The 15,933-nt window shown below is 44.2% G+C and overlaps 1 protein-coding gene across 1 annotated transcript; it reads left to right on the forward strand.

Annotated features, from left to right (window-relative positions):
- Positions 1–741: 741 nt before the first annotated feature.
- On the forward strand, positions 742–13,872 carry LOC138787446 (granzyme A-like). The gene is made up of 5 exons (XM_069964744.1): positions 742–859; positions 9,701–9,839; positions 11,413–11,563; positions 12,212–12,469; positions 13,316–13,872. Exons 1-5 carry the CDS (start codon positions 781–783, stop codon positions 13,472–13,474), a joined length of 786 nt encoding a protein of 261 aa, XP_069820845.1. The 5' UTR covers positions 742–780; the 3' UTR covers positions 13,475–13,872.
- The last annotated feature ends 2,061 nt before the right edge of the window (positions 13,873–15,933 follow it).

Consider the following 15,933-nt stretch of genomic DNA (forward strand, 5'->3'; position numbering starts at 1 on the left):
GCTGTCCCCTGTTGCTATGTGCAGCTGGGGACCGCGGGTATTAGCCGGCCCGGCCGTTCGCCGATTCGGCTAATTAACTATTTAAATGCAGCTGTCAAAGCTGACAGCTGCATTAAATAGTCCTTGGCCCCCTGTCCCTGGTGTCTAGTGGGGCGATCTCCCCCCCGCGATGGGATCACAGAGGGGAAATCCCTTCTACTGAGCCGGCCGGGCTTGGCAATCAGTGCATCTGGTCTGCTGTAGACCAGAATAATAGAGCACTGATCTAATGGATCAGTGCTCTATTATATACAGAGCATTGATCTTAATGGAAGATCAGGGCTGTGTATATAAAAGTCCCCCAGGGGACTTCTAATTGCTGTGTGTAAAAAAAAAAAAACAATGTTTTTTTTTATTTATAAAAAATCCCCTCCCCTAATAAAAGTTTAAATCACCACCCTTTTTCCATTTTAAATAAATAAATAAATAAAGGGGTCATGTCCTCTCAAAGAAATGTACTAAGGGGGGCTTAGCCTTCTGAGAAATATGTGTTCCAGATGGTAAGAGACACATGCAAAAATAAAAATGTGCACTTTTTGCATGCAAACCTGCGGTACATTGATCAGATCTTGACACCATGTTGCCACATAGCCCTTTTATGCAAGACCAGAAAGTACGTGACAGCAATTGCCTCGTGAAAGAGACGCGTGCATGGCTACTGGGCTTATTTTCCATTCCTGTGGTAGATTGCTCAGATAATTGTTTTTGGAGCTCGCAGTATTTAAAGATAAACAGCCAGACATGCGAATAGACACTGTGATAACCATGAGACTGCTCCACGTTCTGCTCTCCTCCGCAGCCTATCTGCTGATCTCTGAAGGTAAGAATCTCCAACTTTACACTATTCACCTAGTCATTTACTATCTGGAACCATTTGTCGTGAAAGGTCATGCTGAGCGGTTATCAGGCAAGCTGCTCAGCTAAGGGTCTGAGACAGCACTTTAAGGAACAAAGCTAATTCAGCGGGTATTTAGTTAGGTGTTTTTTATTTTATTAATCACAGGTCGCAGGTCACTGCAACTAAAAAGCTGTTTGATCATTTACATCTAATTTCTATGTCATTTGGTGTGCTGAAAATGAAAAAAATCCCAGACATCCGGATTTAACACAAAATGCAAAATTTTAGTAAAATGTAGGTTATGTTCATACAACGTCAAAAAAAGAGAAAAGACGTCCGTTATGGCCGTGATGTGATTGACTTCAATGCAATGTACTGAAGTCAATGGAATGACAGACGTCAAATGCACACAGTGTATACAACAATAGACGTTGTCTGTGCAGTAGTCAAAATAATGATCCCGACAATTACTTTCGGACATCTTTTGCAAACAGTGGCTGCTATTTTTTAGTTGCTCAAACATTTTTCACCATCCTTTTAACGTTTTTACTATTAAATTCAATGGACTTTTCAATTAAAGACACAACCAAAAGCCAATTAGTCCACCTAAACTAGAGCAATGTACCAGCAGCCGTCACTGCACTGACGGGCGGCCAAACAGTGAAACAAGTGATGTCATTTTAAACTCAAAATGATCCTGACTACAAAAAGATTGTCGGACGAATGCTGAAAGCAATTCAAGCTTTAGGTTTGAATTTCCTCTATTCCCACCTTGACAAATTTCCTGAAAATTTGGGAGCTGAGTGAAGAGCTATATAGATTTGGAGTGTTATATAGATTTGGAATTTACTTCTATTTAAAAATCTGAAGTCTTCCCATACTTATCAGCTGCTGTATGTCCTGCAGGAAGTGGTGTTTTTTTCCAGTCTGACACAGTGCTCTCTGCAGACATCTCTGTCCATAACAAGAACTGTCCAGAGCAGTAGCAAATTCCCATAGAAAACCTCTCCTGCTCTGGACAGTTCCTGTCTCGGACACAGGTGGCAGCAGAGAGCACTGTCAGACTGGGAACCAATGAAGAACCAATTTTAGTTTGTGTTAGTGACCTCATTCCAGTCGAAAAATTATTTCCATTTATTTTTCGATATGGCATTTACCATAGTTACCTAAATTGTCAGAAAACATAAATATTACATGGAGTAACCAAAACAGCTCTTGAAGATATTTTTTTGCAGACCTGCATTATTTTGTTTTTATTATTTTTATTGGAACTTTTTGACATGTAATAGAGATTAGGTTGGGTTCACACTGCAGTCCGTTTTTTTTTCATCAACTTTATGCAAAAAATGGATGCATTTGTGTGCATGCTTTTTGATTCCATTGATGTAAATGGTTGGTGAAAAGACCCAATATGTCTCCAAAGCAACCAGAACACCAAATTTTACATCGAAACATGATAAGGTAGACATAACAATAAAATGTAACCCCTGTAATACAACCCCACCCCAGGCAAACACAGCAGATAGGCATTTTGTAAAATAGGCCAAATTATCTTACCACTATCTTACATGAGCACAACTTCCTAAGGAATAAAATACATTTCCTACAATGAATTTAATCACTTGGTCACCTGGGGAATAAAGCACACCTTACCCAGCTATAATTAAGAATTGGAGAAGGTCTCCGCACTGAGACCCTGACTGATCTAAACATATGCCCTGCCTATGGGACATATCAAATAAAAATGACAGTGACACTTTAAATAAAATTAAAAAAAAAGAGGTATTGGGGTCAGGATATGGTGATGGGAAAAAAAGGAATACAAAATTACAATAGCTACAATAAGTTGTGTACCACTACTGTGTGCTGACCTGCAGAATAAAGTACTCCAGTGAAAATCTCAGAAAGTTATATAGATTTGTAACTTACTTCTATTTAAAAATCTCAAGTCTTCCAGTATTTATCAGCTGCTGTATGTCCTGCAGGAAGTGGTGTATTCTTTCCAGTCTGACACAGTGCTCTCTGCTGCCACCTCTGTCCATGTCAAGAATTGTCCAGAGCAGGGGAGGTTTTCTATGGGGATTTGCTTCTGCTCCGGACAGTTCCTGACATGGACAGAGGTGGCAGCAGAGAGCACTGTGTCATACTGGAAAGAATACACCACTTTTTGCAGGATATAAAGCAGCTGGTAAGTACTGGAAGACTGGAGATTTTTAAATAGAAGTAAATTACAAATCTGTATAACTTTCTGAAACCAGTTGATTTGAAAGAAAGATTTTTAATCAGCAGGGCGCCTATCACACTAATCAATGCTATGCCCATGGCAAAGCAATGATCAGTGCGTTGAATCCAAGTGTTGCATGTAAAAGTCCCCCAAGGGGACTTAAAATGTGTAAGAAAATAAAAATGTCTTTATAAGTACCCCAAAGCCCCTCCCCCAATAAAAGTTGAAATCACCCCCCTTTCCCATTATATAAATAAAACATATAAAAATAAATAAACATATAATATACCGTAGCGTGCGTAATTGTCCGATCTATTAAAATATAACAAGCGTCATCACTAACGGCGAATGGCGTAGAGGAAAAGAGGGAAAAAAGTGCCAGGATTACCGATTTTTTGTTACATCATATATAAAAAAATAATTAAAAAGTGATCAAAACGTATGAGCAGAGCATGGGAGGAGTAGTATCTGTGCTATCCCCAGCACATCGCCGCCACCGCCCGCGCTGCTCCTTACACAAGGGGTCGCTTCATCATGCCTCCTCCTCCTCCCGGCTTCAAACGTGTAACTATCCTGCCACTGACTCCCCGCCGCTGGCCGTCGCTCTCTGCTCCTACATGCCTACACTGCATGACGGCCACGTCAGCCCTCCCCCACCTCGCAGGGAGCACGGCGCTCCTGGTGCTTCCTGGTGTCCCCGTGCTCCCTGCAGGGTGGTGGAGGGCAGACGTGGCCAGCATGCAGTGCGGACCGGGAGCCAGTATGTAGGAGCAGAGAGCAGCGGCCGGGATGGTTACACGTTTGAAGCCGGGAGGAGAAAGGGGCATGATGAAGCGACCCCTTGTGTGAGGTGCGGCGCGGGCGGCGGCGGCGATGTGCTGGGGATAGCACAGGTACTACTACTCCCATCCCCTGCTTATACTATGAGCAGAGGATGGGAGGAGTAATACTGTGTATATGTGCCCAGCACCGAGCAGGGAGGGAGGGGGAGGTAGATGTTTAGGCACCTCTATCCCTCCCTGCTCGGTGCCCTCCAAATGTATTAATTAAATACATTTATGGGATACTTTGGGGAGCAAGGACACTTGCTCCCCAAAGTATTCCATTAATGTATTCAATCAAAACGTAGTGTACATAACATTTTTACATACACATCCATTGATTCAAGAGAGTGTCCAGCAGGGGTGCACTATATATAGAAGTCAATGGTACTCATTGACTTCTATATATAGTGCGCCCCTGCTGGACACTCCATAGGAATTACACCCTTTGTCGTGACGTCTTGGTTTCTGAGAGAATTCTAACACTCCATGATCTAATAAATTAAGGAAAATAGCAGTATATGTGCATTTCCCATAATTAATGTACATTAGAAATTTGTCTAACTTTCCATGGGGAACCTTTGGCCCTCCAGCTGTTGCAAAACTACAATTCTCATCATGCCTAGACAGCGAAAGTGAATTGTAATTTTGCAACAGCTGAAGGACCGAAGGTTCCCCATCCCTGCCCTACACCCAGGGGCGGTCTTGGCATTTCTGGGGCCCCAAGCCTTCGTTTATTATGTCTGGGCCCCCCCTCGACAGGCACTCCACAACAATAGACCGCTGTGTGCTGCCCCCAGTAGTATATACCCCTTGTGCGTAGCCGCCACTAGTATATACCCCTTGTGTGCTTCCCCTCAGTAGTATATACCCCTTGTGTGCTTTCCCCAGTAGTGTATAGACGCCTGTGTGTTCCCCTAGTTATATATAACCCCCCCGTGTGCTCCCCCAAAAGTATATAGACCCCCTGTGTGCTGTCCCAGTTGTATATAAACCCCCTGTGTGCTTCCCCCAGTCGTATATACCCCGTGTGCTGCCCCCAGTTGCATATACCCCCTGTGTGCTCCCCCACTAGTATATAGACCCCCTGTGTGCTCCCCCACTTGTATATAGCTCCCCTGTGTGCTCCCTCAGTGGTATATAGCCCCCCTGTGTGCTCCCCCACTTGGATATAGACCTCCTGTGTGCTCCCTCACTTGGATATAGACTCCTGTGTGCTCCTCCAGTAGTATATAAATCCCCTGTGTGGTTCCCCAAGTAGTATATAGACCCACTGTGTGCTCCACCAGTATTATATAGATCCCTGTGTGCTCCCCCAGTAGTATATAGACCACTGTGTGCTCCTCCAGCAGTATATAGACACCTTGTGTGCTGCCCCCAGTTATATATAGACCCCCTGTGTGCTCCCCCAGTTATATATAGACCCACTGTGTGCTCTCCGTTATATATAGACCCCCTGTGTGCTTCCCCCAGTAGTATATAGACCCCCTGTGTGCCCCACCAGTAGTATATAGACCCTCTGTGTGTTCCCCCAGTAGTATATAGACCCCCTGTGTGCCCCGCCAGTAGTATATAGACCTCTGTGTGCTCCTCCAGTAGTATATAGACCCCCTGTGTGCTGCCCCAGTAGTATATAGACCCCTGTGTGCCTCCTGTTATATATAGACCCCCTGTGTGCTGCCTCAGCAGTATATAGACTCCCTGTGTGCCCCACCAGTAGTATATAGACTCCTGTGTGTTCCCCCAGTAGTATATAGACCCCCTGTGTGCCCCACCAGTAATATATAGACCCCTGTGTGTTCCCCTAGTAGTATATAGACCCCCTGTGTGCTACCCCACTAGTATATAGACCCCCTGTGTGCTCCCCAAATAGTATATAGCCCCCCTGTGTGCTCCCCCACTTGGATATAGACCTCCTGTGTGCTCCTCCAGTTGTATATAGACCCCATTCTGCTGCCCCAAGTAGTATATAGACCCCCTGTGTGCTGACCCAAATAGTATATAGACCCCTCTGTGAAGCCCCAGTAGTCTATAGCCCCCCTGTGTGCTCCCCCAGTTATATATAGCCCCCCTGTGTCTTCCCCATTATATAGCCCCACTGTGTGCTCCCCCCATTTATATAGACCCCCGCTGTGCGCTCACCCAGTTACACAGGCCCCTGTGTGCTCCCCCTCCCATATAGTATATAACACAATAAAACAGACACTTATACTCACCTGGGTCCGGGCGTCTCCTCTCCTCTTCATTCTTCTGGCCGCAAGGGTTTTCCCAAGAGGCTGCGCTCTCCTTGTCCTGGCGCCGATGCTCCAGTGATGTCAATGGAGCACCGGCACCACAAGGACAGAGCGGCCACTTGTGACCGCAGGGAAAACACTTACTGCGGCCACAAGAGTGACTGACAGGAAGGGAGCCAATGGCTCCCGCCCTGTCAGTGCTGCTGCATGTAACTGTGAGCGCTCATTACGAGTGCTCATAGTTACAGTTCAGATCGCAGCAGCGAGCGGGGCAGCGGCCCTGTCTAGCGGTCTTGAGCACAAGAGAAGGGCGGGGTGTGGGGGCCCCCCTGGATGTTGGGGGCCCCAAGCTATTGCTTGGGGTGCTTGGTGCCAAAGACCGCTACACCATCTAGATCCAGGTGAACACATTCCATCCAAAAGCTGCATCATTGACATCTTAAACAAGGGAAGAATTCCCCTACTCTGTACTGATAGTAAAAACACTGAAGTATTGTTGTCCACAGATGGCACCTGTTATTTGGCTGATATTCTTAGGCCCAATGCACACGTTCAATATTTTTTTCATGTCTATGGATTCCTCCCACTATCCACCCATACAATCCACTAAAAATTACGGATTGGCCATCTGTAGTGCATCCATATTTCCGTAAATGTTTTTTTTTTTTTAGAAACATAACCTTTCAACATGTGATTATTGACTCATCCTTATTTTTTTTACTGAAATAAGGATGTCAGAAGGTTACAGTCCGTAGAAAATAGTGGATCCCAATAATTTCTATGAGAGAATCCGCAAAAAAATGTGGGTCCACACTAGGACATGTCCTTTTTTTTCCAGGATTGGTTTGCATCCTTGTAATCTACTGATCGTGTGAATGGCTAAATAGACATCAATGTGCAGTAACTCGAGTACAGAAATGTAGATCCGTAGATTACAGGACCTGTGAATAAAGCCTTGGGCTGCATTCACACGTCTGTAGATTTTGTAGACCTATAGATGGTGAATGCATGCAATGGATTCTTTCCCCGCCCGGCATGATGTCTCAATGTCATGCCGGTAGCGGGGAAACTCTTTGAATTTCCACGGCACTGTAATGACAGAGCCGCATGGTGCCGCAGCATAGGTCCGCAAAATCTACAGACATGTGAATGCAGCCTTAGGCTATGTTCACACTACGTAGCAGACCGGTGGTTCCGTGACCCGGACGGGTCACGGAATGGCCGGTCTCTGCCCGGATCATCCCGGACGGTACTTAAGTACTGGCCGAATGATCTTTCCGGCCGCAGGGTTCTGATGCGGGCACATTAGCGCATGCCCGCATCAGAACTCCCCATAGGACACAATGAAGCAAGCGGCCGGAGCCGCTTGCTTCATTGTGTGAACTGACAGGTCTTTCTGCGGCCGCAATTCACTGAACTTTATCATACTTTATCACTTCATTGCTGTCTTACGTACCCACACAGCACACAGTTACTACCTGTAACACCACACAGCACGCTATATTCTCTACCTGTAACACCACACAGCACACTGTACTCCCTACCTGTAACATCACACAGCATGCTGTATTCTCTACCTGTAACACCACACAGCACGCTGTATTCTCTACCTGTAACACCACACAGCACACTGTATTCTCTACCTGTAACACCACACAGCACTCTGTATTCTCTACCTGTAACACCACACAGCACACTGCATTCTCTACCTGTAACACCACACAGCACGCTGTATTCTCTACCTGTAACACCACACAGCACGTTGTATTCTCTACCTGTAACACTACACAGCACCCTGTATTCTCTAGCTGTAACACCACACAGCACGCTGTATTCTCTACCTGTAACACCACACAGCACGCTGTATTCTCTACCTGTAACACCACACAGCACACTGTATTCTCTACCTGTAACACCACACAGCACTCTGTATTCTCTACCTGTAACACCACACAGCACACTGCATTCTCTACCTGTAACACCACACAGCACGCTGTATTCTCTACCTGTAACACCACACAGGACACTGTATTCTCTACCTGTAACACCACACAGCACACTGTATTCCCTACCTGTAACATCACACAGCATGCTGTATTCTCTACTTGTAACACCACACAGCACACTGTATTCTCTACCTGTAACACCACACAGCACGCTGTATTCTCTACCTGTAACACCACACAGCACACTGTATTTTCTACCTGTAATACCACACAGCACGCTTTATTCTCTACCTGTAACACCACACAGCACGCTGTATTCTCTACCTGTAACACCACACAGCACGCTGTATTCTCTACCTGTAACACCACACAGCACACTGTATTCTCTACCTGTAACACCACACTGCACACCTTATTCTCTACCTGTAACACCACACAGCACACTGTATTCTCTTCCTGTAACAACACACAGCGCCCTGTATTCTCTACCTGTAACACCACACAGCACGCTGTATTCTCTACCAGTAACGCTGATATTGGAATAAAGTAAAGAACTTTTTGAATTTTTTTTTCTTTTCATTTCCACGCATGTATTATGATCAAGCATCTTTTATCTTTGAAGTTGAGCCCCACAATAAGGCTCTGATCCTCTCTGCCGTTTAACATCATTTACTTGTGTTACTGCATCATTTTTGTGAATAGGCTGCAGTACTGCAATGACACTCCAACATGTGTGAACTCAGCCTAATTTCAATGCACACTTCTGCACAATCAGAGAAATCAGTGCAGCAGCTGCTTCTGGCTGGTCAGAGATGGTGAATCACTCAGGGGATTGGGGGATCCAACCAAGCCTCCTGGGACATCATGCCCTGCATCATCAGCCTGCGCTCAGCAAACACACACAATGTGAGACAGAGGCATGGAAGATTTGTCTCCTAAGGTGGGAGAGCAGTGGGAGCACGAGACAATGTGAATTGGCACAGAGGCCATTTTTCTTCACTTCCTGGTTGTCAATCAGCTACCAGTGTGGCAGAACCGTACGGATATGGTAATACATTAAATAGACACATCTATATAACTTTTAATGTACTTTTAATAGAAAACAAGTTTTCCTTATCCGGAGTTCCCCTTTAATGAATTATTTAATAAGAACCTGTACACAAGAACAGTGTCAGATGAAGGCACTTTTGAAGTGTTGTCAGACATGTTTAAAGTTAGATTGCATTGGGTCTCACTCCTAATACCCACTGCAGTCCTGAGCTACAGCCGGGTAAAGCATTTAGCAGTACACTTATGTTCAGGCTGTTAATCAAATCCAACTTATTCACTCTGTCATAGTCTATGGAGCGAATGAATCAGATCTCCTGGCTGGCTAGGGAGTGGAGTACACTGCAATGCGTTTCACCCGGCTATAGCTCAGGATCGCAGCAGGTCTTCGAAATGAGACCCAATGTAATCTTCTTCTAGTTTTCATATGTCTGATGCTAATGCAGGTAACGCTCAGAGTATTATTCAAAAAACATAAATTCTTAACTAACCTAAACATGGCCTTGTGTCTGACATCCATCAGTAATACATGTCTATCCTATCCCTCACAGGTGCTGAAATAGTAAATGGCAGAGTCGCACATCCTCATTCCAGACCCTATATGGCTTACATACAATTTCATAAAGATATTTTTTGTGGAGGAACTTTGATAGATTCTAATTGGGTGTTAACAGCAGCTCATTGTGAAGTGTAAGTATACAGAGTTAAGATGGTTAGAGTCCCACTCTAAAAAGATGTTGCTGCTTTGAACAGCTAATGTTCTGTATTAAAGTTTCTCTATCCAGCGGCGTAGCTACCATGGAGGCAGACCATGCAACTTCTCAGGGGCTCAGTAGGGAGGGGCTCATGCAGCTCATGCTCATGCAGCTCATGCAGCAGGGGGGCCCAGGCAGGGTCCCTGTGGCATAACATGGTCTGCCTCCATGGTAACTATGTCTCACAGCACCCACTGGCAGTCTGCCTTTCTTGTGGCACATTGTAGCATTGCATCTCCAGCCACAAGAGGCCGCCCCCTACCCCCATGCACTCTCACATGACCCAGCGCAGTCCCTCTGCGTTCTGTTTTTCCAACTCCCCGGGATCTGGGAGAATGGAACGCCACAGGACTGCACCAGTGCATGTGTGTATGGGGGGGGGGGGGGGGCATGCAGTTTCTTGCTATGAATCCTAGCTATGCCCCTGTCTCTATCATTTGTTCCATTGCAAGAGAAGAGCTCAATACATTTACAATAAAGTTCATCTTCTGCAGTCAGATGTGGAGAGCAGGGAGCCATGGAGAGAAGAGCTCAAACACATGCTTCTCCTGGCTCGATCTAGCAATCGGTGGGGGTCTGGTCAAAAGTTATTTAAGATAATAGGTGTCTATCACACATAAAGGATCCGCAGCAGATTTTTTCGCTGTAAATTCGCAGCGAGTTCCGCTGCAGATCCCTTCCCTGTAATGTCTATGGGCAGACACTGCGTGTATGTCGGGGGACCGCCCCGTTAACCCTGGCCGAATGGAGCTTATACATTACCTGTTCTGCGATTCGGCTTGCTTTGGGGGTTCCCAGCTGGACATCCCGCTCAGCCAATCAGTGTGCTGCCAGGAACCCCCTAAATAAGCCGGATTGCGGAGCAGGTAATGTAGAAGCTCCGCTCGGCCGGGGGTTAACGAGGCGGTCTCCCAACATACACGCAAAGGAATGTCAATTACATTACAGGGCAGGAATCCGCTGTGGATCCGTAGTGTGTGAAGGCACCCTAAGAGGTCTTCTAATCTCTCTGAATTCTGTACACACTCAGAATACAGTATGTTCCTATTCCACTCTGGTACTACTATTGTAGCAAGCTGGATTTCTAGCTTTTGTACATCATGAGATCTTTTTATTGGAAGGACCCCCTGTGATTGGCTGAGAAGGGAGCGGGATGCCAGCGGAGGCTGCCAGAACGGTAACACGTCTGTTACTAGAAGATCGCACAGCAGGAGTACCAGGGGAGCGAGGGAGTGGTAAGTATGGCTCAGTTATCACTGCCGATTGCCGTTTGGTGATAGCTGCTGCTCCTATGCTATAATTTTGGGCAGCCTTCCCCCAGGTACTATATACGGGACCCTCTGTATAGCGCTGTGTGGCGATCAGTGCTTGATCGGTGCAGTTCCCAACACAAAAAATTATGGGCAGAGGGGCCCATGTTGCATAAAAAAGAGGGTATTTACCTATAGACCTAAAATACCACCATTTCTCTTCCTAGTCTCTGTGTAATGAAATGTTGCTTTTTTTAGGCCTGAAGCAAACCCCATGGTTATCCTTGGAGCTCATTCCAGGGATGAAAATGAGAAAGAAGAGGGAAGGCAGATATTCAATGTTACCAGATCCATCAGGCATCCGAATTACAATGACAGGACCCTGAGAAATGACATTCAGCTGATGAAAGTAATGATGGAAGATGTCAAATGTTTTTATGTTTTGTGTATTTTTCACATTCCATGTGATAGGATCTAATATTACTTTATTATTACAGCATATATGATATACCTGATGGGAAACCAGCCACATAATGGGAGTATCATAGAGGGGAATATCTCCCCTTTGGCTATCCAGGCATGATGGGAATTGTAGTTTTACAAAAGTTGGAAGGCTGTTCTAGAACAAAGGCCCCAGCCCCCTCAAGCTGCCAGAGGTGGTCCAGAGACAAAAAATAAGAGTCAAGCTGGCTTTTTTACACAGATTGTATAACTATTGGCTGTGTAAACAGAGTAGCCATTTTGCCTATCGTACTTCTGTTACTCCCAGGGTTGCATAGAGCAGCAATAAGCAGTCTTGATAGGGACTGCGACATATAAAAAAATAAGAATAGTTTAAAGGACAGGGACACTAGGGGGGTATTTATCAAACTGGTGTAAAGTGAAACTGGCTCAGTTGCCCCTAGCAACCAATCAGATTCCACCTTTTATTTTCCAAAGAGTCTGTGAGGAAAGAAAGGTGGAATCTGATTGGTTGCTAGGGGCAACTGAGCCAGTTCTATTCTACGCCATATTTGATAAATGTGCCCCTAAGTGTTATGAATAATCTCCATTGCAGTTGAATGCTACGGCAAAGCTTGGAAAATTTGTCCAGTTCCTTTCCTTACCGGAGACATTTAAGGACTTAATAGAAGGAACAGTCTGTGAAACGGCCGGATGGGGATGGACCGAAAGGGAGAAATTTGCAGACCACCTTATGGAAGTTAACATCACAGTTCTAAACAGAAGACGATGTGAGAGACACCTAGACAATCAGTACATTACAGACAACATGATCTGCACTAGTGTGGGGCCCGGAGGACAAGACACCTGTAGGGTAAGCTCGGAAAGGTGTTTTATTTTTGTATTTGAGAGATTGGTTGAAACAGTGGCTCAGATTTAATAAATTTGTGTAATTCAAACTGCTGACACTGTTAGATAGCTGTTAGGACAAGGAGACGCATGGTACCTTTCATATATCCATCTCTGCTTCTAGAACTTAGCGTTATGGGGACGGGAAGTGCTCCTAACAGCCTTACCGGACTGTGAAGCACACGACTAAGGGCCCTATTCCACGGGACGATTATCGTTCGTATAATCGTTAACGATAAACGATCCAAACGACCGCTATTACGAAAGTCCTGAAATTGTTCACCCATTTACATGGAAAGATAATCGTTACTTATGATCGTTCTTGCGGTCGTCTTGTCGTCGCTATTGCGTTTGTCACTACTGCGAAAGACCGAACGATGTCTTATTCAATGCGAACGATTTGCGAACTAGCAACGATAAAAATAGGTCCAGGTCTTATTGAACGATCAACGATTTCTCGTTCGGTCGTTAGTCGTTAACTGCTATTCAAACGAACGATTATCGTTTAGATTCGAACGATTTAACGATAATCTAAATGATAATCATCCGGTGGAATAGGGCCCTAACATAGCCTTAAAGAGGTTGTTTGGGGAGTAGGCTCCTGCCTTCTGCTTTTTGGCACTTACTTCCACTCTTTCCACATCTTGGAATTACACCTGCCAAGACAAGCGGAGGCAGGTGTTAGTCCAGCAGCGAAATTGTGCAGTTTTTGGTAATTGCGTGCAGAAGAGCAGAAGTAAGTGTTACAGAGATAGAAGGTGGACAAAAAAACATGAAATCCTTATTAAAATGGTAACTTTTCCTTTCTCAGGGAGATTCGGGCGGACCCTTGATATGTAACGGCATCTACAGAGGAATCCTCTCTTTTGGAAGAAATCCTTGTGGACAGAAAAATCGAGCAGCAGTGTATACTCGTCTAACGGAGGAATACATAGAGTGGATAAAGACTAAAACAGGAGCTCACCTCTAAATCAATATTTTATTTTAGATTTTATTTTTTTAGATCAAATAAATAGTAAAAACTGCTTGTAATAGCTTAGCATATCCCTGTAGGGTATCAAAGTACTTACAGGGGCTCTATACCCAGGGGCCATATAGCTTGTGCTGCAAAATAGTCTCATGCCCATGTGAACGAGACCTAAAATTTAATTTGGACTAAGAATCACTGAGATGGCAAGTGATGGACTTCTATCGTCACATAGGTGACATATTATCATGCAACAGGTTAAAGAGGCACTGTCACGGAAAAAAAAATTCTGAAGGAATCAACAGGGGTTTTGATCGCAAGCAGTTTTGCAGTATACTCGCTTTATTTTTTTAAAGGGGTACTCCAGCGAAAATCTTTCAAATCAACCTTTTTCAGAAAGTTATACAGATTTGTAATTTACTTCTATTTAAAAATCTCAATCTCCCATAGTTATCAGCTTCTGTATGTCCTGCAGGAAGTGGTGTTTTCTTTAATGTCTGACATAGTGCTCTCTGCTGCCACCTCTGTCCATGTCAGGAACTGTCCAGAGACTTAGCAAATCCCCATAGAACAGTGCTACTCAATTCCAGTCCTCAGGCCTCACCAACAGATCCTGTTTTGAGGCTATCCCATTCAAAGAACAGCTGTGATAATACCTGATGCACTGACTATAATTATATCACCTGTTAAATACTAAGAAAATCCTCAAAACATGACCTGTTGATGAGGCCTGAGGACTGGAATTGAGAAGCACTGCAATAGAAAACCTCTACTGCTCTGGACAGTTCCTGACATGGACAGAGGTGGCAGCACAGAGCACTGTGTAAGACTGGAAAGAATACACCACTTCCTACAGAACATACAGCAGCTGAAGTACTAGAAGACTGGATATTTTTAAATAGAAGTAAATTACAAATGTATATAACTTTCTGAAACCAGTTGACTGGAAAGAAAAAGATTTTTGCCTTTGTACCCCTTTAGGTTCTCTATGTTTAAATCAACATTATACCTATGGCCAAACTGTGGCTCATGCTCCCTCCATGAAGATATCTGGGCTTTTCTCTGTTCAAAAAAACCCACAAAACACAGGAAGCTCCAGTCCTTTGTGCACTCACACAATTAAAAACACCTGTTCATCATGCAGGTTGTATATCAACTGAGGGCAATTAAAAGGAGAGCTGACCATACAATGCGAGCACCACTGCAGTTCTCAGCTACTGAATGTAGATGCGCAGTAGATGCACACTTACACACGCAGTAAAGACTTTTTACACACTCAGGAATGGCTGTCAATCAATACCGAGCCAAGTCCCAGCACACAAAGGACTAAGCCTTCCTGTGTTTAGTGTCTTTTTTTTGAGTCAAAGAAAAGACCAAATATCAGCACAGAGCAGTTTGACAGGAAGGGAGACACCTAGTGGCCATATGTATAAAATTGATTTAAAAAAAAAAATAATAATTAGAGTATATATTGCAAAATTGCTTGCGATCTCACAACCCCTGTTGATTTTTTTTTTTTTTTCATTTTCACATCAGTGCTTCTATAATGTTGGTAGCCTGAAAACAGCTCAGGGATGTGGAGCTTACGGCCTCACTGACTGTTCAACCATAATGAATAAAAACTCATTTTCTGTATTTTAAGCCCACAGACACTGGAAATAAAGATACACTCATGATTTATACCCTTCTTTTTCTGCACAATAACAGAATTCTATATAAAAACACAAAAGTTTATTTTATTCACATAATTCAACTACTACTGTATAACAGTCGGATGCATGATTGTTCAGATGGAGCTGGTGACAGTAGGGGGACACAGCACAGATCATTCAGCACACAGGGCAGTCTCCAACTAATGATAGGTCATGAGACTATATCTGGTCTATCATCTTATCGGTCTGCAGTCATTACATTACAGTTTACTGTTTTACAGTGGGGGAGTCTGTCATACTGACTTCTGTGGAAAATTACAAGAAGAAATGTCCTTCAATAGGTACTATTGTTTTAGCAAACATTGCATAGATCAATAGTCCAAAGGAATATAAGACACTTTGTAATATAACTTATCAGACAAAAATGCTTGCCTTTGCTGGAATCAAGAATCTCTGCCACCCCTTCCCCCGTACTAAACTAAAAATCTAATTTGAAAATCAGCTTAGCAATGACTTTAACTACAGCAACAGCTGAGGACACCTCATGGTGTTGCTGGGTAGAGTGGTTCCTCAGCTGTCACAGATAGGTCATTAGGTAAGAGGGTTCCAAACAGCAATCCAATACTCTCATGGGACTGTAGTGTCCTGGTAAAGGTGGTCCACTAAGTTTTATTTCACTTGGGTAAAGTACCTCTGTCAGGTATCACACAAAGGGGATAAGGGTGCTTATTTGTATTTCCTCACTAGGTGTCACTCTCTGCTGTATATCTGTGTCTTCTTAACTGAGCACAGCTGAAGGTAGAAAAAGGG

The sequence above is a fragment of the Dendropsophus ebraccatus genome, chromosome 3, assembly GCF_027789765.1.
Source record: "Dendropsophus ebraccatus isolate aDenEbr1 chromosome 3, aDenEbr1.pat, whole genome shotgun sequence".
In the NCBI taxonomy this organism is placed as follows: Eukaryota; Metazoa; Chordata; class Amphibia; order Anura; family Hylidae; genus Dendropsophus; species Dendropsophus ebraccatus.

Coding starts and splice junctions, on each gene's coding strand:
- LOC138787446 (XM_069964744.1), top strand. CDS start 781: ATGCGAATAGACACTGTGATAACCATGAGACTGCTCCACGTTCTGCTC. Junction 860..9,700: donor CTATCTGCTGATCTCTGAAG/GTAAGAATCTCC, acceptor TATCCCTCACAG/GTGCTGAAATAGTAAATGGC. Junction 11,564..12,211: donor ATGACATTCAGCTGATGAAA/GTAATGATGGAA, acceptor TCTCCATTGCAG/TTGAATGCTACGGCAAAGCT.